The sequence below is a fragment of the Neomonachus schauinslandi genome, chromosome 2 (genome assembly GCF_002201575.2).
Source record: "Neomonachus schauinslandi chromosome 2, ASM220157v2, whole genome shotgun sequence".
Lineage (NCBI taxonomy): Eukaryota > Metazoa > Chordata > Mammalia > Carnivora > Phocidae > Neomonachus > Neomonachus schauinslandi.
The window spans coordinates 47,732,535-47,758,770 of NC_058404.1; the positions used below are offsets into that span (position 1 = coordinate 47,732,535).

The 26,236-nt window shown below is 38.0% G+C and overlaps 2 protein-coding genes across 4 annotated transcripts in view; one reads left to right on the plus strand and one right to left on the minus strand.

Annotated features, from left to right (window-relative positions):
• The window catches only part of PPP2R2A (protein phosphatase 2 regulatory subunit Balpha), an 84,806-nt gene that overhangs the window by 18,776 nt on the left and 39,794 nt on the right, over positions 1 to 26,236 (plus strand). The gene's annotated exons all lie outside the window — the stretch shown is intronic.
• Positions 5,097 to 6,245, minus strand: LOC110588531 (calcyclin-binding protein-like). Its single transcript, XM_044912846.1, has one exon. It carries the CDS (start codon positions 6,199 to 6,201, stop codon positions 5,509 to 5,511), a length of 693 nt encoding a protein of 230 aa, XP_044768781.1. The 5' UTR covers positions 6,202 to 6,245; the 3' UTR covers positions 5,097 to 5,508.

The following is a 26,236-nucleotide window of genomic DNA, read 5'->3' on the forward strand; positions in this document are numbered from 1 at the left end:
CATATTTTCTCAGTATTGCTGTACTGTTATTGTTTGGTTTTTTTAAGATTTTATTTATTTATTTGACAGAGCACAAGTGGCAGACAGAGGGAGGGGGAGAAGCAGGCTCCCTGCTGAACAGAGAACGTGAAGTGGGTCTCCATCTTAGGACCCTGGGATCATGACCTGAGCTGAAGGTTGATGCCTCTACTGTTATTATTGTTTAAACCATTCAGGGTTGTGGTAGACTGAATAATTTCCTCCACTAGCCCTCAGAGATCCACATCCTAATCCCCAGAACAAGTGAATTTACTTTATATGGCAAAGGGAGCAAAGATGTGATTAAGGATTTTGACATAGATTATTCCGGATTATCCTAGGCCCTAAATGTAATCACAAGGATCCTTACAAGGAAAAGAGGGAGGTAAGATCTAAGGAGGAAGTAGTAGATGTGATACCAGAAGCAAGAGGTTGAAGTGATGCAGAGAAAAGGTCATAAGCTGAGGAATGCAGGTTGCCTCCTGAAGCTAAGAAAGTAACCAGATTCTTCTTGGAGCCTCTGGAAGGAGTTAGCCAAGCTGATCCCTTGAGTCCAGTGAAACTGATTTTGGACTTCTGGCTGCCAGAACTTTGAATAAATCTGTATACTGTTAAGCCACCAACAAATTTGTGGTAATTGGTACAGTTGCCATAGGAAACTATAGAAAAGTGGACGTTATTATGTCCGCATATTGTTCACTGCTGCTAGGTATTGAATTATGATTGTATCCTTTCTGCTGTGACATTATTTTCTCTAGAGTTAATAATTACCTTGTTTTTCAGTTGTTATCGTCTTTTAATCTATCATCACTGTTTTCTTTGTGCACCTTTCAATATAATTTTCTACATGGTCAAAAGAATCCGATAACGCACACGCACACCCCACCTTCTGGAATTCTCCATCATGTTTCAGTCTAAAGTGATTTGCTTTGTTTTCTGTGACTCTGTCACTAAATCATCCTTAGATTTTTCTGACAGGTAACTAAATCTCCTGTCAGTATATTGAAGTACGTCAAATATTCTTATCAGTTTTACTTTTGCCTTGAGCTCTATCCTTCAATCTGGCCTGGCTTTTTTCTAAGTTTATTGCATAGCTGTTGTCCTTGGATTTTCCTTCATTCTTATTTTTACTTCACCATCATGGGAATTCTTTCTACTTCTGTGTTGGATCTCTTTATTCCTGGATCCTGTATCTTTTCCTCTTTTGATTTGCTCCCTCATTTTAGTAGTGCACAGCATCAGTATTTCGTGAGAAAGATTTCATGGGTGGGTACAGTTTTTGAGGTCTTGCCTGCCTGGAAAAGAGGTCTTTTTTTTTTTTTTTTTTTTTTCAAGATTTTATTTATTTATTAGAGGAGAAGCAGGCTCTCCACTGAGCAGGGAGCCGATGTGGGGCTCGATCCCAGGACCCTGGGATCATGACCTGGGCCAAAGGCAGATGCTTAACCAGCTGAGCTACCCAGGTACCCCAGAAAAGATGTCTTTATTCTATTTCCCCACTTCAGGGTTTGGCTGGTAATTGGAAATCATTTTTCCTCAAAATTTGGAAGTCATTTCTTTTGTCTGCTGGTGTCCATTGTTGCATTTGAGAAGCATAATGCCACTCTGTTTACTCTTCTTTTTTCCTATTTGGATGATGTGCCTTGATGCTGAGTTAGTCCTCATTGGACTCTTTCAACTTGTGGATTCATTTCCTTCAGTTTTTTCCTTCTCTGTTTTATTTGTTCTTTCCAGAATTCCTATTACATGGAATTTGGGCTTTTTGCACAGATCCTCCAATTTTTTTCTTCTCTACAATTTTGTTCTGTGTTCTAGGAGAATTCTTCAGTTTTGTTTCCAACTCTTTCACCGATTTTTACATTTCCAGTTATGTTTTTAAGAACTCTTTTGTTTGTTTTTCAGCAACCTTTCTTTTTGAGAAGATTAGTTTTTTTAAAAAAATTTTCTGGTCTTGGCATTCCATTTCTTTTGAGTTTCTTTTTTGTGTCAGCATACTGCAGTGTCTGGCGATCCTTGGTTGTCAATAGCATTTAAGAATGAGGAACTAATAGGTCTTGATCTCAGGGTGGTGCGTTCAGCGTTGAGCAGCTCATTGTTTAGTATGTGTCCTCCCACTTAATCTTGTTTTCACTTTGGGACTTCATCATCAGCCACAGCTCAAACTCTGTTTTCTCTGGTCCAGCTACTTCAGAAAGTAAAGTAGTTCTTCCTTGAGAGTGGGGTTTCCCCGCATCTTATACAGAGGTTTTAACCAGTAGCCATGTTTTGAGCCCCATTCCTCACTGTTCTTTCCTGACCTTTCACAGGGTCTGCCAGGTGAGTCTGCTCGCCTCTGCTTGGCAACCCCTTCCACATGCTTTTATTCTGTAAGTTACCTGGTTTCTATTTTCCAGCACATTCGTTGTTGTCTTCCTTCTGCTCTTTCCCTGCATGCTCCTTTGTTCTTATTGTCTTAAACTGCTTTTATTCATTTATTGTCATTTTAGTGGGATCAAGAGGGGAGAGAGAACTGAGTTTTGGATTTCTGTGTTGAACAAGTGTATCAATAAAATGTTTCTAGTACTGTTTTCTTTGTGTTCCAAAACACTTGATAATCGCTTTGTCTACCAAAAAAACGGGAGAATTCACAGAATTCATATTTCTATTTTTCTATATAAAAGTAGAAGATTGCTTTCTTTGATTAAATTCTAAGGTTGTGTACTATTGTTTTTAATATACTAAGCTTTGGAAAGTTGTGGAATTCTTTCCCTCAAGTACAGCAATAATGACAAAAATTAAAAGATAGTAACTTGGATTTTTAAAACCTAAAGTTTAGGCACCTTTAAGGAATCAGCCAAAAGCAGTGAGGTTTTAAAAAATCTATTACTACCATTTTTAAACTTTGAAATATATTCTGATTTATTAAACTCAACGAGGAGTGGGTCTTTATGTTAATAAAGTGCTCACGGCCGTATCTGGCATACCTAGTAGGTGCTCATGAAATATCTGTTGACTGAGTGCATATGTGAAATTTGTTTACATATTTAAAATATCAGAGAAAGTGTTAGCTTTATTGGATTCAAATGAGTTTAAGTTTTATTTCTACTCCTAAAATCACTTTTAATTAATTAAAACATTTATCCCCAAGTAAAGACATTTATAAGTATGATTAGAGTCACTTATTGATTGCAGGGCAGCTAAGATCATAATTTTCTTTTGGGTTCCTGAAACCAACACGTAGAATTAAGGGAGTAATTGTTTTTCCCCTGCATTTTCATGAGGAGCACTCATCCCCTGATATTAGTAATATACCATCTGTACACTTAATACCACACTGCCTCTCCCTGCTTTCGATCTTCTCTTTCTCCCCTTTGCTCACTAATAGCGCCAAGCCACTGGGGCTTTCTTGGTGGTCCGTGAGCAAACACCATCTTGTTCTTGCTGAAGGCCTCGAACTTGCCCTTTTTAATCCTTAATATCACCTAGATTTTTTGTGTGGCCCTGTGTAAACTAACTGATGACCCTCCCAGCCACAACTCAGTGTTATCTGCTTTTTTCCCCTCTTTTTCAAATAACCTTGCTATTATTTGGGATAATCTTGTTTACTTATTGTTTGCTTGCTTATTGTAGGCTTCCTCTCACATTTTAAGTTTCACCTATGAAGGAATGAACTCTTATTTCTTTTGCTTTACCACTTTATTGTTAGCATTTTGAATAGTTTCAGGCACATAACAGTATCTGGCACTTAGTGGGCATTTTGTAATTATTTGTTGGAAGGGTAGGTAAACTGTACAAGGTGTTTTCACATGTCATCCCATTTTAAAATATTTGAAACTTCAATTTTTAATTTTACTAAATGTACATCCTTTAAAGAAAAAATACATTAAGCTAAAGAAGAAATTATAGTACTGATATCATTCTTCCCAGTTTTGGGTAAACCAGGAAAATGAGGCCCAAAGAAGTACCCAGAGTCATACAAGCTATTATGGGCCAAGCTGCTGTAAAAGACCCACACAGTGGTTCTGAGAGTTAGCTAATTTCTCACTCATGTAATTCTCCAGTGGTAGAGAGGAGTCCAGAGTGGATAAACTGCTTTTGCTAGAGATTTTCCAGCATCCCAGGTTTCTTCTGTCTTGGTGTTTAGTATGCTCTTGTCTGCATGATCAGATCTGACTCAACATCTGTGTTCAGCCCACAGGAGGGAGACAAGCAAGGAGGACAAGTAGCTTCTTTTTAAGGATGTGACATGGAAATTTTACACTCCTATCCCATTGTTCAGAATTTGGTCACATGGCCTTAGGAGAGCCCAAGAAATGTAACCTCTAATTTCCTTTAAAACTCTGGTTTTGCTGGGGAGTAAAGGGGTACCAGGGTACCTTTTTTTATTAAGAGGAGAAAAGGGAGACATGGCCACTTGCAGGGACAGTTAGTCTCTGCTATAACTAGTAATTTTTAGAACTTTTACTCAGGCCTTTGATCCTTCGTGCATTGCTCTTTCCTTCCTACCTCATCTATACCTAACATTAGATATTTTCTTCAGGAAATTAAAAAATAAAAATATTACTCCAACTTTCATTGTCAGATAAAATGTTGGTTAATCCAGAATGGGGTAGGTTCTAGAGTAGTAACAGAATAATTAACAGTTAAAGTCTTCAACTTTGGTTTGGTTGTGTCTTGTTTGATGAGGGATGGAATAGGCTTACATCTCCTTTTTAAAAGGCAAGAATCTTTCCCCAATTACCAGTGCCCTTATATAGCCTAGTTAGAGTAGGGGAGATTTTCTGTCTCAATGATGGTTTGGGAGAAACATGCCAGCTTAGATCTTGGTTTTCCTGCTGGTTAGGTGGGAAAAGTCCAGTCTGACATTTTTTTTTTTTCCTCTCTCATTATAGGTGTATTCATGGTTTTAGGACCAAGCTAAATATGAAATGAGGTCAGACAGATAATATTAGATCTATACAATGAAATAATAAAGAGCTCTTTGCTGGGGGTAGAAGCCGGGGGGTGATTCCATGATAGGCTTTTCAAGGCTTTAAAAAGAAACCCAAGGAAGAGAGAATGCCTTTTTTTTTTAATGCAAAAATTCAGGTTTTATTTTTACTTATTCTTAAAATTGTGGGAGCTGGTATCAGGAACTTATAGGCAAATATCAGGAACTTATAGGCAAAAACAGCTTTTGTTTTCTGCATCTTAGCTGAACAAAAGTACACACAATGTGGCATCATCATTAGGCAAGACTTGCTTTTTTACATTTCACACAAGAATACCATATTATCCTTTTTTGAACAAAATGCCCAGATTACTAAGGAAACCATCTTTGGAGGAAGTGTTTAATAAGCATATTTTATTTAAATAAATCCTCCAGGAGGAAATGGGAGCATTCACGGCCTTTACTTAGAAGAAGGCTATGCAAGCAGTTATCTGTCAAATTTATCTGTGCAGCTCACCAACATTTCCTCATTGGAAACATCAATATTTCCACATCGCAGTTCCCAAAATGACTTTAAAGTCTTAAAATTCTGTGTCTCCTTTGGCTTGCTTCTCTCTTGATTCCGCCCAGGCTTTATTAATGGTTCGCTTCATGTCATCATCTCCGTCTTCATAAATTTTCTTTAGAACATTCATCAATCCCTCACTAGGATCTGCTTCAGTGTCATAGGAGGGCTTTTCTTTCTCTTTGCATTCTTTTTCAACCTGAGTCAGGTAGTCCCAACGTGTGTTTTCTGTTTTTTTTCTACATAAGATAAGAACTGTATCTGTCTTGACTTTTTTTGAACTGCCTTCCACAGAGATGGGTTTTAAGAGATTGTTCACAATCATGGAGTAACTCTTCCCATTTAGATTCTTTACCAAAAGATCAAATGACCTCTCTGTGAAATGCACCTGCACATTCTCGGTGGGGACCTGATGAACTCCAGTTAAGGTAATGTAGATTTTCACAAACTTATCTGACTGATCCCATCCATAATTACTGATTTTCACTGTATATCCTGTTGTAATGGGAGCAACCACAGCAGCTGGCTTTTCACTGTCAAGAAGTTCTGCTTTTCTCTGTGATTTCTGCTGCATCTTATTCTTGATTTCTGTCTCAGTCTTGGATTTTTCAGCTGTAAGGGCATCACGTACTCTTTTTCTAGTGGCTTTTTCCAGTAGCACCTTCACCTCTTCTAAATCTTTCTGTAGCTCTTCCAAAGCTGAAGCCATGGTCGGGCTGATTAGGCAAGGCCCGAGCTGCAGACACGCAGGGGCGAGAATGCGTGTTTTTTTTTAAGATGTATTTATTGGGGCACCTGGGTGGCTCAGTTAGGTTGGGCATCTGCCTTTGGCTCAGGTCACGATCCCATGGTCCTGGGATGGAGTCCTGCATCAGCTTCCCTGCTCAGAGGGGAGTCAGCTTCTCCCTCTCCCCTCCCCCCCCCCCCGGTTGTGATCGCACTCTCTCTCTCAAATAAATAAATTTTAAAAATCTTGTTAAAAAAATAAAGATGTATTTTTTTAATTTAGAGAGAGAGAGAGAGAGAGCGAGCGTGCACGGGTGGGGAGGGAAAGGGAGAGAGAAGGAGTCTAAAGTCAAGCAGACTCCCTGCTGATCGTTGAGCCAGTCTCACCCAGAGATCATGACCTGAGCCAAAATTAAGAGTCAGACGCTTACCAACCGAGCCACCCAGGTGCCCCATAACTGTGCTTTAATTATATTCACCAGTTATAAACATTTTGGCACATTTGCTTTCTCTCTACTCTTATACTTATACCTGCACTTCTGTTCCCAAATCTTTTGAAAATAAGTTGGAAACAGCATATGCTTTATCCCTAAATAACTTAGCATTAATCTCTTAAGTATTCTCTTACACAAACACAATAACATTATCATACCCAAGAAATTTAACATTAATTCAGAAATGTTCTGTGTTGCACAATTCATATTTAAACTTCCCCAAGTGGCTCAGAAACTACCCTTAAAGTTTTTTTTTTTTCCAATCCAGGATTCAGTCAAAGCATTCTGTTAATTTTGAAGAGTCAAAGTTTGTTTTCTAAAATACCATACTTTCTGGATTTCACCAGCTGTTTCCTCATAATAAAATCCAGGTTAAACATTTTTAGCAAAACATAATGCATACTTCCTGATGCATCAGATCATGTAAATTTGTCCCATTATTGATGAGTCTTAGTTCGATCACTTATGTGCCACATCTCTCAAGAAAGAAACTTTTTTCATCTTTGTAATTAATAAGCATTCATTAATGGCCCTTGCCTGAGGCAGTTCGTTATTCCATTGATGGATGCAGAATGGTGATTTCCTAATCTTCCAACTCTTCCTCTCCTTTATGATATCATTGTGGACTCCTAGGTTATTCTGTGTGTTAATCTATTAATGTCACCCAGTCTGTTAATGCCACTGTTCCTTTTGTTGCTCAGATTGTCCTAAATTTGATCTATGAGAGACACCCATCAAGTTCCTCCTTTGCCCCGTTTACATGTCTCAGTCTTCGATCACTCCCTATTTTTCTGACAAGAGATGTTACAGATTGTCATTTTTCTGCCCAAGACTTGGAATCATAAGAAGTCTTAGGTTCTTTTAGTGGGGAATGGTATTTAGAAACCATTTTATGTGCAAAGTGTGTTCCTAACTACTGGAATGTCATTTTGTTTTCCTAGACAGAGCTATGAAATTAAAAGGATTTTGCTGTTTTGTTTTTAATTTATGAGTTCATACAGGATGAACTACAGTACTTTGTTTCTTCAAAAGATAAGTTGCAAGAAAAAAATAGAAGGGGAACCTATAGATGAGAAAAAAACTTAAAAAATATGTCAGTCAATTGTAGTTTGAAAACCTTATTGGATTGTAATTCAGACTGCTAAAAAATTTTTTTTTTAACGTAAGAATTAGAAATTTGAATGTATGCGGTATATTGGATATTTGATATTAAGGAAGTACTGTGCTTTGTTTTGTTTTCCCAGGTGTAATGGTGTTTGGTTATTTTAAAAATGGTACTATCTTTTAAAGATACCTTTGAAAAATTTATGGGTGAAATAATTAGGTATCTGGGATATGCACAAAATAATATGGGATGGTTTTATGGATGAAACAAGAGTGGCCGTGAGTTTTCTCTTCTACCTGCTTTCATATGTAATTAAAATAATTCGTGATGAAATTTGTAAAATACTAGTTTGTACTGATCTGCCAATTTTGATTCACTACCACAGAGTTCTTTTTTGCCTTCCCCACTCTGTGTTTGTATCTTTTTTCTCCTAGAGTAAAAACCTCAGTTCCCAAATCTGTAGCTATCTTTTGTCCAAATATGAAGATGAAAAGAACCTGGATCTTTGATGAAATAAGCCAGTGGATTAAGTAACCCTGCATTTAATTGCCCTATCTTGGGATTTCTTACGGGAGATAACAAATAATTTTTTATTGTGATAAAATATACATAAGATTTACTGTTGTAACCGTCTTTCAGTGTACAGTTTATTGGCATTAAGTATGTGCACAATGTGCAAACCACCACTGCCATCCATCCCCCAAACTTTATATCTTACAAACAAACTTCATACCCACTTAACAGTAACTTCCCATTCTCCCCTTGCCCAGCTCCAGGCAACTCCCAGTCTAGTTTCTGTCTCTCTGAATTTGACTGCTTTAGGTACCTCATAAAAGTGCAGTTATATAGTGTTTGTCCTCTTGTAGACTGGCTTATTTTACATAGCATAATGTCCTTGTCTGAGTCTGTTCAGGCTGCCGTATTAATTTTTCTCACAGTTGTGGAAAGCCCCCAGTCAAGGCGCCGGCAGATTGTGTATCTGACCGGGGCTGGCTTCTCACTGCATCCTCACATGGCAGAAGAGGTGAGCGAGCTCTTTGGGATCGTTTCTAGAATGGCACTAAACCCATTCATGAGGGCTCTACCCTCATGACCTAATTGCCTCCCAGAGGCCCCACATCCTCGTATCACACTGGGGAGGGTTAGGATTTCACTGTGAATTCGGGGCTTATTTCATCAGAGACCCAGGTTATTTGCACCTTTATATTCTGTCAAAAGTTAGCTACAGATTGGGGAACTGAGGTTCTCACTATAAGAGAAAAAGGATACAAATGTAGAATGGGAAAGGTGAAAAAAGAACCTTCAGTCCATAACAGTGCTCAGAGTTTATCCATGTTACAGAATGTGTCCATTTCCTTCCTCCATTGTATTTAATACCACTTTGTTTATCCATTCATATGTTGATCCATGGATTGTTTTCACCTTTTGACTATCATGAATAATGCTGCTATTAACATGGTGTTCCAATATCTGTTTCAGGTCCTTGCTTTGAATTCATTTGGGTATATATCCAGAAGTGTAATTGCTGAATCATAAGGTGATTCTATGTTTAACTTTTTGAGAAATCACCATATTGTTCCACAGTGGCTGCTCCATTTTATTTTACCTTTCACCAGCAGTGTACATGGGTTTTAATTTCTTCACATCCTCATCAACACTATTTTCTCGTTTTGTTTTTGATAATAGTCATGCTAATGGCTGTGAAGTGGTGTTTCAGTGTGGTTTTGATTTATATTTCCTTGATGACTGGTTATGTTACAAATATTCTTACATGTTTTTTGTATATCTTCCTTAAGAGAAATGTTTTTTCAAGTCTCTTGCCTATTTTTAAATTTTTTTTTTTTTTTTTTTTTATTGTTGAGTTGGAGTTCTTTATATATTCTGGATATAATTCCTTATCAGATACATGATCTGCACGTATTTTCTCTCATTCCATGAGTTGCCTTTTCAGTTTTGTCCTTTGATGCTCAAAAAGGTTTTAATTTTGATGGTGTTCAATTTATCTATTTTTTTCTTTGGCCTGTTTTTCTTAGCATCCTAGTCAAGAAATCATTGGCAAATCTAATGGCATGAGCCCTTTTCCCTGTTTTCTTATAAAAGTTTTAGGTCTTATGTTTAGGTCTTTGATCCATTTTATAAGTTTTGTAGGTAGTGTAAGGTGAGGGTGCAACTTCATTCTTTTGCATGTGGATATCCAGTTTCCCTAGCACCATGTGTTAAAAAGACGTCAAAAAGCATTTGACCATATGTGCGGTCACATGAGACCACAGGTGAAATAGAGTAGTGTTTATCTCTCTGGTCGCTATTTCACTGGTCTGTGTGTATGTCAGTACCACACTATTTCGATGGTTGTAGCTTTGTAGTATTTGAAATAGGGAAGTGTGAAATGTCCAACTTTGTGTTTTGATGTCCCGCCCCCCAAATTGTTTTGGCTGTTCAGGTCACTTCAGATTCCATATGAAAGGGTAGATTTTTCTATTTCTGCAAAAAATGCCATCAGGATATCAGGATATTGATGGGGATTGCATTAAATCTGTGGATCACTTTGGGTAGTGTTGACATGTTAACAGTATTAAGTCTTCCAGTTTATGAGCAAAGGATGTCTTTCCATTTATTTTTTTAAATTTCTTTTTGCGACGTTCTGTAGTTTTCGGTGTATGTCTTTCACCTTGTTGATTAAGTTTATTCTTAAATATTTTATTCTTTTTGATGCTTTTGTAAAATGAATTGTTTACATGATTTCGTTTTGGTATTGTTCATTGCTAATGTTTAGAAGCACCCCTGATTTTTGTGTGTCGATTTTGTGTCCTGTAACTTCATTGAGATAACAGGTAATTTTATTCCTTAAATAAAGTGCTAAAATGTTTGAAAATACCTTTTCTTTGACTAAGAACATATCACCTAGAAATCTGATGAGAGCTCAGATACAGGGTTTATCCCACAGACATGCCTTACATGTCTGCGCAGGTTGGCTGCTTGTGTAGGATAGGTCCCGTGCAGCAGTATGTTATTTGTGCTTAATGTTGTTTGTGTTAAGTCCCTTCTTAATTCTGTTTCCTACATATTCATCAGTGGAGGACAAGAAACCTGAATTCTGCTTATCCCAGAGAGTATACACTCTGTACCAGATATCATCACATGAGAAAATCTGTTGACATCTGATATAGTTTTTGTTGATTCTCCTCCTGCCCTGTTTATTAGTATTCTAAGAAAATAGGGCAAATAAATTATCTTAAGGGGAATGAGGGTGGGGTAGAGGAGTAATACAGTGTAGGAAAAATTTTTTTCACTGTTAAACCAAAAACGGATATTTTGTGTTTTTTGGTTTGTTTTTTTTTTTTTTTCCAAAAACGGGTATTTTGGTTTGTGAGTTACAGTGCTGTTGGTATTCTGACTTAAGATTTGTCTTTGATTAAATGTTCGTTTCTTTTCACAGTGCTAGGTACCTTCTTTACAACCATGGGTGACTAGTTCATGCTGCTGAACAGCTGTGTGTCTGGTTCCTTTTCAGATTATAAGTATATTGTTAAAGTGTTTCTATGCTAAGTTTGGTAACATTGCGTTTTTTGGAAATCATCAAAATTTAGTTACTTAAATTCCTGTAGTAGAATGTATCCTGGGGATTGATGATGTAGATTAAAACATCTTTGTTTTACCCAACAATAGAAATGAATTCATGGGTAGGAAAACCAACAGGCATTTCCTGTCATATTTATCAAAACAGGGTGTTTTAAAGAATGTGTAAAGTGCTTTACTTAAACAAATCGCTGTGTTGACTTCCGGTGGAAGATGATCTAAGCCCATATGTTAAAACAAATAGACAAACATACACTGAAATGACCAACAAGATAATGGGAGAGTTCGGTCTCCATGGAAACCCTGGAAGGGTGCCATAACTAAACTAAAAAGAATTTTGGCAGGAAAAGGTACAAATGAGAAATGTAGTGAGGGAAGTTCTCTCTGGTTAACTTGGTCGTTGAGAAGCCCTCCAAAGGTGTGGCTAAAGACCTATTTTGAGCTAGAATTTAAGGGTTGTCCATGGGGTAGGTGGTTGGTATGATATTTTGTACGTTGAAGCAAGGATTGAAACGAAATGACCCAGAATGGTTATTACCAAGGGCAATATGATCAGTGAAGAGCAGCTAGCTACCCATGGTTGCAGGAAGAGAGACTAACCATGAAGCACAAAATTTTGAAAGTTCCTGCCCTGAAAGCTGCCTTCGGTCTGCACTGCCGCTACTTGACTACATATTGTTGAGTCCCTCTGGTGACTAAGGAAGTGTGGCAGGCAGCCTCTAAGATAGCCCCCAGTGATCCCTGCCTCCTGGTATTCATGTCTTGTATCTGATTCCCCTCCCCTTGAGTGTGGCTGGACCGGGTGACTTCTCCAAGTATGACAAAAGTGAATGGGTTAACTTAACGGCAAAACTTTTCAGGTTAGGTTACAAAAAGGCTTTGGCTTTCATGGTGGGCTGTCCTCTCTCATTTGCTCTGAGAGAAACAATCTCCAATTTTGTGAACTGCTCTGTGGAGCTCATGAGGCAAGGACCTGGTGTTTCTGGCCAACAGCCAGTGAAGACCTGATGCCTGCCAGCAGTCATGAGTATGAGCTTGGACTGCAAGCAGATCCTGCCTCCATTAAGTTTTGAGCTGACAGAGACCCTGGCTGACACATAGACTGAAGCCTTGTGAAAGACCCTGAGCTAGAATCCCCCAGCTAAGCCACACTCAGATTCCTTATCCACAAAAACAGAAAAATACGTGTTTATTGTTTTAAGCTGCTAAATTTGGGATAATTTGTTAGGCAGCAGTTGAGAACTAAGACAGGAAATAACAATGTGAACACATACACCCCCCCCCCCAAGTTTTGAACTTCGTTCTGAATGTTTTCTGATTGAACCTAACACAATTCCCAGATGTTATATAAACATAGGTCTTTCTCTTTAAAGTTGAATATACAAAAAACTAGACACAGATTCAGTAGCCTAAAAGAAGACGACCATTATGAGCAAGTGATAGCCTATGATACAGACTTATTGCAAGAAATGAGAGAAAGTGTTGTGGTTTAAAGAAGAACTAATTAGTGTTCTCAAAGAGACTCATGAACATTTGAAGAAAAAGAATCAGAGAGCAGAAAGGAGTTCTTAAGTGAAATTTGTGATTCTTAACTGTTGACTTTTTGGAGAGGTAGCAGAGAGCTTTAGAAATAGTCCCATAATTCAGAGGAAAAACTGAGATGGAAACTATAGGCACAAGTATAAGAAACAACAAAGAATAGATCCAGTGTATAATAAAGGTTCAGAGTGAGAGATCAGAGCAAACATATAAAAGATAAAGTCAGAGAAACAGTAAAAATTATCTTGACCTAGAGAGAACAGATCACAAGGGCTCAGAGAATATGTAGCTAACATTTATTGAACACTTATTAGGTGCCAGGCATTTTTCACCTTGAAACTCATTTGAAATTCTCTACAACCCCCATATGTGGTAGGGTCTGTTAATGTTATTCTTCTACAGATAACTAAAGTGCATACCAAGCAAAATAAATGAGATCCATACCTAGGAATAGCCCAGTGGATTTTAAAATTTTAGGATATAGAAATAGATAGTACAAGTACCCAGACAAGAAAAAGGTTACCTGAAAAGGAAGGTGTATCAGATAGGCATTTCATTTGTTTTCTGTATGCTAGAACTGTATTTAACAATGTAGCTATTAAATTTAAGTTAGTTAAAAATACGATAAATTCATTTCCTCAGTTTAAGTGCTCAATAAATAACTATGTGTGGCTAGTGGCTGCCATGTTGGACAGTGCAGAATAGAATATTTCTATTACAATAGAAAGTTTTGTTGGGATAGCACCATGCTAAAAGATAGTGGAGTGGCATTTGGAAAACCCCAAGGAAAAAGCTATTATAACCTAAGCATCTTAAATTGGTGAAACTAGCCTTCACATAGGCAGGATAACAATATGGCAGTTTTCAGGCTTGTGATGACTGAAAGTATGTCACTCAAGTACTTTTCTTGAAAAAACCCTACTCAGTATATCCAGGCAACTGGGAAGCTAGCAACTCAGAAGCATGATGAATCAGCTTCAGAGTCCTGTTTGTTTAACCCTCTGTTTCTCAGAATAACCTAAGATCTATAAAAGGGAAAATCTTCACTGATGGCAAATCTAAAGAGAATATCCTTCATAAACCAGATTTCAGGCTGTCAGAGCAGTGATTTCAGTCTACAACAGCTTAACTCCAGAGCTGCTTCTCCCTCTGACAGTTGTTAAATAAAGCCACAGAAAACAGGTTGTATTTTAAGGACACTTAATCCACTGAAACCACTTTCGTTGAAATCACACAGAATATCTTTGTGCCGCCAAATCCAAGCTTACTTCTCAGCCCTCACTTTGTTTGATCTCTGTGCACTTTTTGGGCACAGTTCATCACTGTCTCCTTTTAGAAACACTTCGCCTGGCTTCCAGAAAAGCTCTTCCTACCTTACCAGTAGTTCCCTGTGCAATCTCCTTTACCAGCTGGCTCCTCCTCCTCAGTGCTAAACGTGGGAGAGCCTCAAGGCTCAGTCGTCAGGCCAGACCTCTTGTTTTCTGTAATCACTCACTAGGAAATCACATTTAGTGTTAAATGCCTTCTGTTAGCTGATGATACCTTAATTTATATCTCCTCTTCTTCCCTAAACTGCTGTCAAATCTATCTAGTTGCCTGTATGACATTTCTACTTACATGTGTGGTTGAAATCAATACCCAAAGATGTGAAAATGAAATTCTTGGCTACTCTTTTTTTTTTTTTTTTAAATAAAATTTATGTATTTAGAGAGAGAGCACAGGAGCAAGCGTGGGGAGGGGCAGAGGGAGAAGGAGAGAGAAACCCCAGCAGACTCCTTGCTGAGCTAAAGCCTTACACGGGGCTTGATCTCAAAACCTGAGAGCATGATGACTTGAGCTGAAACCAAGGGTCAGATGCCCAGCGGACTGCACCACCCAGGGGCCCCTTGGCTCCTTTCTTACCCTAAACCTGCTCCTTCCTGGTGTGTCTTTTTCCTCAGTAAATGAAACTGCCTTTCCTCCATTGGGCTTGGTTCTAAAACCTTGGATATATCCTTTGACACCTCTGTTCACCAGCTTAAATATGGCAGTGCTATCTTCAGAACATATTCTGAATTTATCCATCTCTCTGTGGCTGCCCCTGAGTTCAGACCATCATCATCTTTGCCTCTGCTACGCAGTAATTCAGGAACTAGTCTCCTTTTTTTCCATTTCCAGTTTTGCCTGTATTCACCCAGCAGGTAATCACTTTAAAACAAGGTAGAAGCCCTGCAATGGCTTCTTACCACTCTTCAAACAAATCCACAGTCCTTCTACCATGGCCTACAAAGCTGTATATGGTCAGGCCTCTGCTAAATGAGCCATCTCCTCTACCACCTTATTCTGTATTAGTGTTATCAAATTTAGCAAACTCATTTCTACTTAGGCTGCCTGCTTGGAATATTTTCCTTTACAAGTTTGGATGACTAATTCTCTGTTCATTTTTGTCTCTGCTTAAGTCACATCCTCAGAGAGGTTTTCTCTCACCACTCTACCTGAAATAATGCCCCACCGCCATTACTTAACATTCTCTTTTTGGTCTTCCTATTTTTATAGTACTTAACACTACTTGAAACGTTTTATATTTGTTTATAATATGCCCCCAACACTAGAATATATGTTCCCTGAAGGGAGGGAGTTTTTTGTCTGTCTTATTTAACTCCTGTATCCCTAGCAGCTAGAAATGCTAGCATGACCCAGAGTATCTAGCGTGTAATAGATGCTCATTAAAATATTGTTGAAGGGATGACTTTCCTAAAAATGAGCAAAAACCACAGAAGTGCACAAGATTTAAAGAATAATACCAGCTTCCAGAATTAGAGGAATAAACATTTAGTTCAAGTAAGTGGAGAAAACCTTTAATGTTTAATTTTCTTTTAATGAGATTCATGAAAGAAATTGCATCTTTGAACACGGTATTGTGAAAATTTCAAATCAGTGGATAAGCATGATTACAAATAATTTAAAAAGTATGGTGGAGACAATGAAATGCAGTGTAAATAACAGTTGAAAAGAAGGTTAGGAGTATCACCTTGAGCAAACTAACCTGCCAGAGCTGAGAAAAAGGATAAAAGGGAAAAGATGGGCGAAAAGAATTTTCTGACCTAAATTTCCTTTTTTGTCATAGAATGTGGTGTATTCCTTTTGGTCGAGCATTTTGGTGCTTTTGGTGCCTTGTCATTCATGACATAATCTTCTATATTATTTAGCCAATGGAGGTTAACTTTTTTCTTTAAACCAAAGTTGTATCTGCCATTTAGATGCTTGTTAAATAATGCTTAATATAAGACAAATATCAATGTATTAATGGTATTAAGTACATTCAACCACCATGAGAAACTGGACATTATTATTCTTGCTTTCATCTTTAGCTCTCCACACCTTATCAGTGATCAAGTCTTGCATTATATACTTCATAGATGTATTTTATTTTATTTTTTATTTATTTTTTAAAGATTTTATTTATTTGACAGAGAGAGCGAGAGCAGGAACACAAGCAAGGGGAGTGGGAGAGGGAGAAGCAGGTTTCCCGCTGAGCAGGGAGCCTGACACGGGGCTCGATCCCAGGACCCTGGGATCATGACCTGAGCCGAAGGCAGACGCTTAATGACTGAGCCACCCGGGCGCCCCTCATAGATGTATTTTAAAATCTCTGTACTTCTGTCCCCTCTTTTTGCCTCTGTGGTTTAGTTAATAAAATAGTTAATATTAATAAGACCAATTTTATAGGTTTGTTGTGAGGGTTAAATACCTAACATACCGTAAGTGCATTTTAAATGTTTGCTACTTATGCTAATATTGTTACTGTAGGATACTGGCTCAGATCACTATCATTGCTTACCAGAATTTGTCTCTAGATTTATCTCTACTTTTGCCATTCTCCCGGTTCCCAGTTTTCTTCACTTCAGCCTGAGTAATCTAAAGGCACATCTAATTGGATTACTTGTATTTAACACTTCCGGGTATTTAAAACTTCCCAGTGGGCTCCCTTTTATTGTTGGGGTAAAGTCTGTAAAACTTTCTGTAACATATCTTAATGAACTCTTAACTTCTTTCTGTAAATAGGTTGCTCTTTTGTACTGGGGTTTGTAGGTGAGCGGGAGGAATCCTGTCAAAACAAAATAGAGTTGGGTGTGACTTTGCCAGGATAGTTGGACAATGAAGGCCTTTCTGGTTCGTAAAGCATGGCCATAATAATCCTAGTTTGTAAAGATTTTAAGCAGATATTAATAACCAGATGCCCATTCTGGTTATAAAAATATCTTAAGGCATGCATAGATGTATAAGCTTTGTGCAGTACTACTTTGTATAATCTCCGTGGAAACTATATGCATTATATTTTGATAAGGCAACTTAATGAGGTGATTTGCTTTGTGGAATGAATTATGAGCCAGTTACTTTAGGTTTGGAATGGTCAATTTTGAGTTCTTCGTTCTAGCATTATATAACATTAATACACCAAGGCTTGTTTGTTAAGATCACACCTATAGAGTAAATGTATTAGCAACTGTTTATCTTTCTGTTCTTTGTTGCAGGAGGGTATGGTTCCATTCCATTTTATCCAAACATGATATCAGATTATCCAGGAACAAGTTAAAAAGAAGGGAGACTGGTTCCAGAACACATCTCTGGAAATTACCCTATGGACCCTGACTCTCATGGCAACATTACAATGTAGGTTCTGTATGAGCATCAATAGCCAGTGGTCTTTGTTGAGCCTATCACATAACATGTTCCTGTTCACTGAGTCAGAGGTTGAAAAAGGTTATTATAAAGGCTGTTAGCAGTTACTTTATTATTGGAAATCATGGTTTAATCAAAGTGATATTTTGGTCCAGAGACCTAGGAGTACAGAATCTTACCCACGACCAGTCCTGCTTCAGCCTGAGGCTTCATGAGTGTACAGACGGTTGCTGACTTAATGATGGTTTGACTTAAGATTTTTCAACTTTATGGTGGTACGAAAGCTGTATGCATTCAGTAGATGTTGTACTTTGAATTTTTATCTTTTCCTGGGCTAGCGATACATGGTATGATATTCACTCCCAGTTGGCCATGTGACCACAGGGTAAATAGCCAATACACTTAACAATGAATCTGTACCCATACAGCCATTTATTTTTCACTGTCAGGATAGTTATTCAATAACTTACATGAGCTATTCAACACTTCATTATCAAACAGGCTTTGTATTAGATAATTTTGCCAAGTATAGGCTAATGTAAGTGTTCTCAGCACATTTAAGGTAGGTGGGGCTGAGCTATGATGTTTGGTAGGTTAGGTGCATTTAAATGCATTTGAACTTAACGATGGGTTTATTGGGCTGTAACCCCATCTTAGGTCAAAAGTATCTGTATATGCAAAGCAGCAGCAAAGCGGGGCAGCTTTAACACTTAGTAGTTTGGGAGTTAGCCTCATAGCCTCAGGCTCCAGGGAGCTTTGTCGGACCATTTGGAGAACTTGACCTAAGCCAGGTTGGTCTCAATAGCCTGGAAACAGATAGGTAAATGCTTGTTTCTTTGCACAGCAAAGCCCAGCTAACATCTTCTCCTTACCAATGTGCCTACTATGTGCCACATTCAGTGCTCATTTCTTTACATTTATTGCTTGGTTAGCCCTCAAAGCAAATCTGTGAGATAGGTATTTAAAGATGAGGAAACTGAGTCTTTAAAAGCCTTAGTTACTTCCTCGGGTTCATATAGGCAGGTGAAGTGAAAAAATGTCCAGTCTGACTTCTCATCATTTCCTCTACTAGTTTTTTACTGATGTGGCCCCAAGAATGTATTACAGGTGTGCTAAGATAATGATCCCTTTTTCCTGGGGATACTTGCTGGGCTGGATAGGGGGTTACTTAGCTGACTAGAGTTTCTGACTGAACAGACATGAACAGCCTAATCTTTTATACTAGTGTGCCATACAAATACTGTATTCTGTGTATGCCCTGACATGAGGAAGATCGAGACGCACTGGCCTGCTTCACTGAAAGTAACAAGAGTCCGCAAGAAGAAAGCATTTGCCCCTACTTCTTACCACCATCCTCCGATCAGCCTCTCTGGCTATAGTAATATGCCCTAGTCAGTGCCAAGTGGGAAAGAGAGGAGAGTCTAGAAGGGAAACAGAAAGAAATGGTTGGAGCCCACTCCCCCAGGAGCTGGTGAGTGGGCCAGACCTTACTTACTTAACAGGAGCAAGAGATTGCTAAAGGGATGGCACACACTCAACTTGCTTTTTAAGCCATAATAAAATGTTCTGAAATCTTGAATATACCACATTTCTGGGAGGAGCGAACTGACCTTTGAGAAAAGGTAACAAAAACTTTGAGCTCCCTCTAGAGGTCAGCAGTGACAAAGGAGCATCATAATGGGAAATAACTGAACCTGAAGCTAGCCTACAAGAAAGAAGCTAGCAAGAAACTAGCATTTTATAGATGCATTATCCAGAAAAATATTTTCTTTGGGGAGTAATTAGTTACCTTTGAGAAGAAATTTGGGTTAATTATACTCTAATTAGCTATGTGGGGTCAATCCTAAATTCAGTGTTTGCTGTATTAGGGTATATTGAACTAATAAAGGGGAAAAGATCATGAAGATAGGTTGTGTTCAAACAAAATAGCATGCTTCTTAGTGGGAGCTCTGAGTGTTGAAGCAAACGAGATCAAAATGAGAATGAATTTCTGTGCTATCAGAACGTTCTGACAGCAGGCCCTTGACTTTAGCAGAGCTAAAGGTGATCAGTATACCCTCTGTGTTCTGACCCCCCACCTCCCCAGCTTCTGAAAAGAGAACAATGAGTACAGATCAGTATGCAGAAGTCCAAATTGCAGGCATGTTAAAACTTCTAAGAAAGTTAACATACAATTTAAGTTTTAGAACCTCAGCTGATCAAATGAAAAATCTATTTCAGGACAGAAGTCTTAGTCCTGGTCAGATACTCCATGGATGAGAATTTAGTTATGTTGCTGACCTTTACAGTATTTACTCCTTTTGTTCTCAATATGGTTTATTCTTCTCTTCAGAACTCCTGCATAGTTAGTATGTAACTATAGAATGAAAAAGTTAGAAGTCATGTTTAATTTGTGGTAATATTAAGGATATATGAAAGTTACACATTTGTTAAAAGTTCCTGAAGTGCTCAAAAAAACAGAAGGATGGGAGCATCCCACAAAGGGATGCAGGAGCCAACCTGAAAGGGCTCTCAGTGACCAAATCTGGAATAATTTGAACAACACAATAAATGACATAGTAAGATTGTAACCCAAAGTATGAAATAAATAAATATGAGTTCATATAGATAACCGAATAAATAAGTGGGGGAGGGGAGACACATGTCCCCAACAGAAGAATTTCAAGTAATTTATGTAGATACTCCTCCTCAAAGGGGTGGAGCTTAACACCCCCAATCCTTAAATGTGGGCTGGACTTAATGACTTCCTACCTTATGGGGGGAGGGGATGACTTTATAGTGGAGAAACCTGGCAGTCATCAATAAGTAATATTGTTAAAATGTACCCTGGCCTGATACGATAAGAATGACATTTTACCTCTGTGATCTTCCTGCCAGTAAGCCATAATAGCAAGTGTGGCCATGAGAAAAACCGTCTCAACTTTAGGGACATACTGTAAAGTACCTGGCCAGTACTCTTCAGAACTGTGAAGGTCATCCAAAACAAGAGAAGTCTGAGAAACTGTCACAGACCAGAGGAAGCTAGAGACAAGAGGACTAAATGTAATGTGGGATCTTGGATGGGGTCCTGGAACTGATAAAGGACACTGGAGAAAAATGAGTGAAAGCTGAATGAAGTGTGGAGTTTAGTTAATATTCCAGTGTTGGCTCTTCAGTTGTGACAGATAAACCATAGCAAATGTAAGATGCTAACAAATAAGGAAATACCTGGGTTGAAGGTGTACGGGAACTGTCTGTATGACTGTCTTTGTGACTCTTATGTAAATCTAAAATTATGCTAAAATTAATTTATGGAAGACAGAGGTTCAGCTTAGTTAACTTTTGTGCTGTGTAGCTTTTGTTCAGTGATGTTTGAAAAATCATCCTCAGGTGTCTTGAAAAATGGGGAACTTCTCTGTTATGTGTTACATGCATTATCACTTGTGGTTAAGTAGGCTGTGACTTCTATGTGTGTGACTTTAAAAGTGAGAAAGACCCCATCTCATAAAAGAGTGAGTAGTGATCAGTGACGTAGAATCTCTAGTACCATGGTTTACTGCTGTAGCAGTGGCAGGAGTTGAGCAGAGCAGAATCATGCTTCATTGCCTCAGTTCCGTTCTGATTTCACCATTGATTGGCATATAACTTACAGAAAGTAATGTGTTAAATCACTGTTGGCTGATGAATTCCAGGTTACAAAGAAAGAAATCGGAGATCCATTTTTGTCAGAGTGCGGTCTGGACTAGTGGACTAACAGAGATCCATGGTCATGGGTGGAGTTACGCAGCATTTGCAGCTGTATTGTCCTTTCAGGTCTTTAATTTTCTATATTCCAAGTTGCCTGAAAGAAGCACATTATTTTTCTCCTGCCATTATTCTGTTTTCTTCCTCCCCTAGATGTGTTAAGTATCTGAATACATGTTATATATGCTCTGTCCATTGTTTCTTTGCAAATTTTGAAGTTCATAACTGACTTACTCAAGGTCGAATTATATCTTAATAGTACAGCTGAGACTACATCTCCAGGTGCTGCCGCCTTCTTGCCTAATGGTTAATGAAGGGCCAAGGGAAAAGAGTGGAAAGGGAGGAGGATTTCAAGAAAAATTAGAGCGAAATATGAAAGGATAATTGTATTACCTGTTTTTGGAAATACAAGTATTTTTTCCTAGTCCACTTGTCTTTAGTTATTGTGTAAAAATCACATTTTTCTTTTATTATGTCTATATGTGTTATCCCTCTGGTGTATTTCTACCCCTCCAAAACCTAATACAAATTTTTTTTTTCCTGGTGGGCCACATACAGAAGGGCTAAGGGAATGGGGATAGGAAAGGTGATATTTCAAGCAAGGCAGACAACACACCCAAGCTAAAGAAGGAAGCATAAGAGTGGGCATAAGTATAAATGTGGAAGCTGTATGTAAAACATCAGCCTTTCTAGAGAATTTGGCCAGTGCTATGGTACTAGAAAGGAAGATGGTATATTTAGGACAAAGGTTCATATTGTTTTCTTATGATACAATTTGCAAACAGTGAAATTCACCCTTTTTAGCATACAGTTCTTCAAAGTTTGATTTTTAAAAAAACATACAGATGGGGTGCCTGGGTGGCACAGTCATTTGAGAATCCGACTCTTGGTTTCAGCACAGGTCGTAATCTCAGGGTGGTAAGATTGAGCCCCATTGTCGGGCTCCAGGCTCAGTGCGGAGTCTAAGACTCCCTCTCCCTCTGCCCCTCCACCTTGTGCACGCGCTCTCTCTCTCAAATAAATGAAAATCTTAAAAAAAACAAAACCATACAGACGTTTAATCACTCCCAAGATGAAAAGCAGTTCCATCATTCCAAAAAGTTTTCACGTCCCTTTGTAAGTCAACCTCCACCCAACTCCTAAGCAAACACTGATCTGTTTTCTGTCCTTCTAGTCGTGCCTTTTCCAGAATGTCAGATAAATGGAATTATATAGTATGTAACCTTTGATCTGGTTTCTTTAGCTTAGCACAATGCATTTTGAGTTTAATCCATGTTACTGCTTTTATCAGTAGTTCCTTTTTATTGCTGAGTGGTATTTCATTGTATGGCTATATTGTATTCTGTTTATTCCCCAATTTTGGGTTGTGTCCGGTTTTTGGTGATTACAAATAAAGCTGCTATAAACATTTGCATCCAGATTTTATGTGACCATTGGTTTTTGTTTCACTTGGGTATCTAGTATTACGATTTTTAGGTCATATGGTGTTTTAACTTTATAAGAAACTGCCAAAACTTTTTTCCCCCAAAGTGGATGTGCCATTCCCATCAGCTATATGTAAGAGTTCCTGTTGCTCATAATTAGCACTAGGCATTGTCATCTTTTTTCTCTTTTAAATTTGAGTCATTCAGATGGTGTGTAGTGGTATCTCATTACTTATTTTACCTTGTAGAGATTCATCTTTGTCACAGTTTTCAGGTTACTGTTACGGTAATGGCTATAGATGTGTTAACCTGGACTCCCTGTCTGAGCTCTGGAAACTAATTCCATAATGCTCTGATTGTTTTATTTATGCCGCACAAGTAGGATCAAATATGCTTTGTAATTTTTTTAAACTCAGTGATATAATGTAGACATTCTTTCTTAATACAAATAGATTTTATTTTTTTGCCCTGAGAATGTAAGGTATACATGGACAAACTTTGGAGGGATATATACTGATATAATAATAGTGGTTCTCTCAGAAGTGGGGTTAAGAGTGATGATTGTCTTTTTTTACAAAGCAGTTTGTGAGATTAAAACAAAGAGTAAAGTTATTATAATTCCATTACAGATTTTACAGAAATCATAGTGTATATAAATACATCGTATACATATTTTATAATTTGTGCAAGTTTGCTAAAAGACTGTTTAGCTGTCACCTGTGGTTATCTCTTAGTGGTGGGATTTCACGTTTTCTTATTCTTTCAGTTTTTTTTAAGTTGGTTAAAGTGATCACTGTATTGTTTTTTTACAAAAACAATTCTGTCTTAAATATTTATATACTTAGTTTCCTGTAAATGTTTTTAAGTATTTTTATTGCAGTACTGGTTTTTATCTTTTGCCTTAGAATTGTAAGATTACCAAGTGGTTAGTTAGAACCAGTGGTTCTTAATCTTTAGCTAATTTTATTGTGGTTAGAGAATGTGGTCTTTAAATTTGTAATTAGAATTCTTTAAGGGACTGTCTGTGGCTCAATGGATGAGTTTTTTAAAAATTGCATAGCTCTTTGGAAGATACTAATTTTTTATATTGGTATAAAGTTCTCTGCAGGTGTGTATCAGTTGTATCTTTCCAATGTGTATACTTCCCCCCCCCCCCCCTTCTTCCCTGTCCCCTTTTTTAAATCTGTCAGGCATGGAGAAGCATATGTCAGTCTTACACTGTAGTTAAAATTTTTGTCAATTCCTCTATTTCTAATAACCCTGAATTATATATAGTAAAAATCTCTGGGTGTAAAGATTCATGACTGTTAATATCTCTACCACACTTTTTATCAAATACACACATTATAAACTCTTGTTTTTTGAATTCTTTTTTACTTAATTCAACCGATGATTGGAGGCATTATTGGCATTTACTAGGCATTGGCCAGGTATGTTAGCTATTTGGTAGTTTGCAGGACAATCTTGAACAAGAAAAAATCATCCTGCTCTGCATGACTTAGAATATTCTGCCAAATCTTCATGATGCTGAAAAAAACTTACTTATTCAGAGCCTGAACTATAACTCTTTTTATTTATCAAGTATTTTTTTGCATGGGTTTAATGTACATACTGAGGTTTACTGTGTAAATCAGGGGAAGATTCTGCTTTGAAATATTAGAATTTTTTAAAAAGATTTATTCTAGAAAGAGTGAGCAGGGAGGAAGGGCAGAGAAAGTCCCAAGCAGCCTCCGTGCCAAGCACAGAGCCTTACGCAGGGCTCAATCCCAGGTCCCTGAGATCATGACCTGAGCCAAAACCAAGAGTTGTACACTCAACTGACTGTGCCACCCAGGCACCCCTGAAATACTAGAATTTTACAAAGGATTCTTCATGATTTTGCAAAGTCACATCACCAGTGCAGGCTATTGATGGTTTTTGAGTTACCACTATTATATACCTGTATAAGTCTGCATTTATAACTGATCTCTTGTGGTTATTCTACATATAGTGTCATCATGCTTGAAAGTTTACATACTGGTCTTTTTAATATATATATATATATATATATATATCCCACCTTTTTTTCTGGGACTGCAGTGACCCATATGGTAGATACCCATTAGTATCCTACAAGTCAGGTCTTTGTTCTTTTTTCCTGCTTTGCTCCTGCCCTTTTTTTTTATTTCCTCCCCTATTGCTAGCCCTTCAAGTTCTTGATCTTTTCTACTGCAGTATCTCATCTGTTAATGTCATCCAGTATATTTTTCATTTCTAGGTGTTCCTTCTTTGTTTTTTCTCTTATATTTCTCAACATGTTCATAATTCTGTGTTCTGGGGCATATTTACAACAGCTGTTTCAAGGTTCTTGTCTGCTGGGACCTTACTAATTCCATCATTTTTGTCATTTCTGGTTCCATTGGTTTATTTTTCTTCTGGTTATGAGTCACATAACCTACTTCTTTCCATTCTGGTGATTTTGGATTGGTTGCCAAACATTGTGAATTTACATTGTTGAGTGTTGGATTTTATTCTAGCACATCGTTACTTGAAGTAAATTTGATTCTTTTAAAGTTTACTTTTAGCTTTGTTAGGACAAATTCAGTCTTTAGTTCTGATTTAGTCCCACTACTAAGGTGATGCTCTTCTGAAGACTTTATCTGGTGCCTCATTAATTATGAGGTTTCTCTGTTTCAGCTGGTAGGGATCTTTTTTTTTTTTTTTAAGATTTTATTTATTTATTTTACAGAGACACAGTGAGAGAGGGAACACAAGCAGAGGGAGTCGGAGAAGGAGAAGCAGGCTTCCTGCAGAGCAGGGAGCCCGATGTAGGGCTCCATCCCAGGACCCCTGGGATCATGAGCTGAGCCGAAGGCAGACGCTTAACAACTGAGCCACCCAGGCGCCCCTCAGCTGGTAGGGGTCCTTAACAATTCCGAGCCCTCATAAGCTTTTTGGTGGTTCTTTCCTAGGCCTTATGGAATGCTCAGATGGGTATTCATTTAAGGATCCTAAGTGTCCTCTCTGTAAATCCCTCCAACTTTCTTTTGATACTCTGCCACAAATTCCAGCTGATTCTGCTTTCTCTAACCCCCAGTTTCTCTCTCCACAGCTAAGTGAGAGTGCTGGTCTGTATTTGAATTCTTCCTGTCTGACTGTACTGCCCAAAAGTAGAGTGGGTTAAATACACGATTCCATGTCTTTTTCTTGTCTAAAGGATTCAACAGTATTTTGAAAAGTATTTTGTTCCCGTTTTCTAGTCCTTCCCAGCAAGAGGATGCATCCAGACTGTCTTGTTTTCCCTCATGGCCAGAAGCAAAAGACCAATCCTAACCCTCATCCTCACCTTCACCCACATGCCAGAGCTAATAATTGTTTGCTCACCTAATATGTGGCAGTTATTGTTCATTACTACTATGTATATATACCATAAATTTTCCCTTGTCTGATTTTTATGCTGAGAATCTTATATTTCTGTACCCTGTTTATTATACCACTTAAGAAATAGGGAAGATA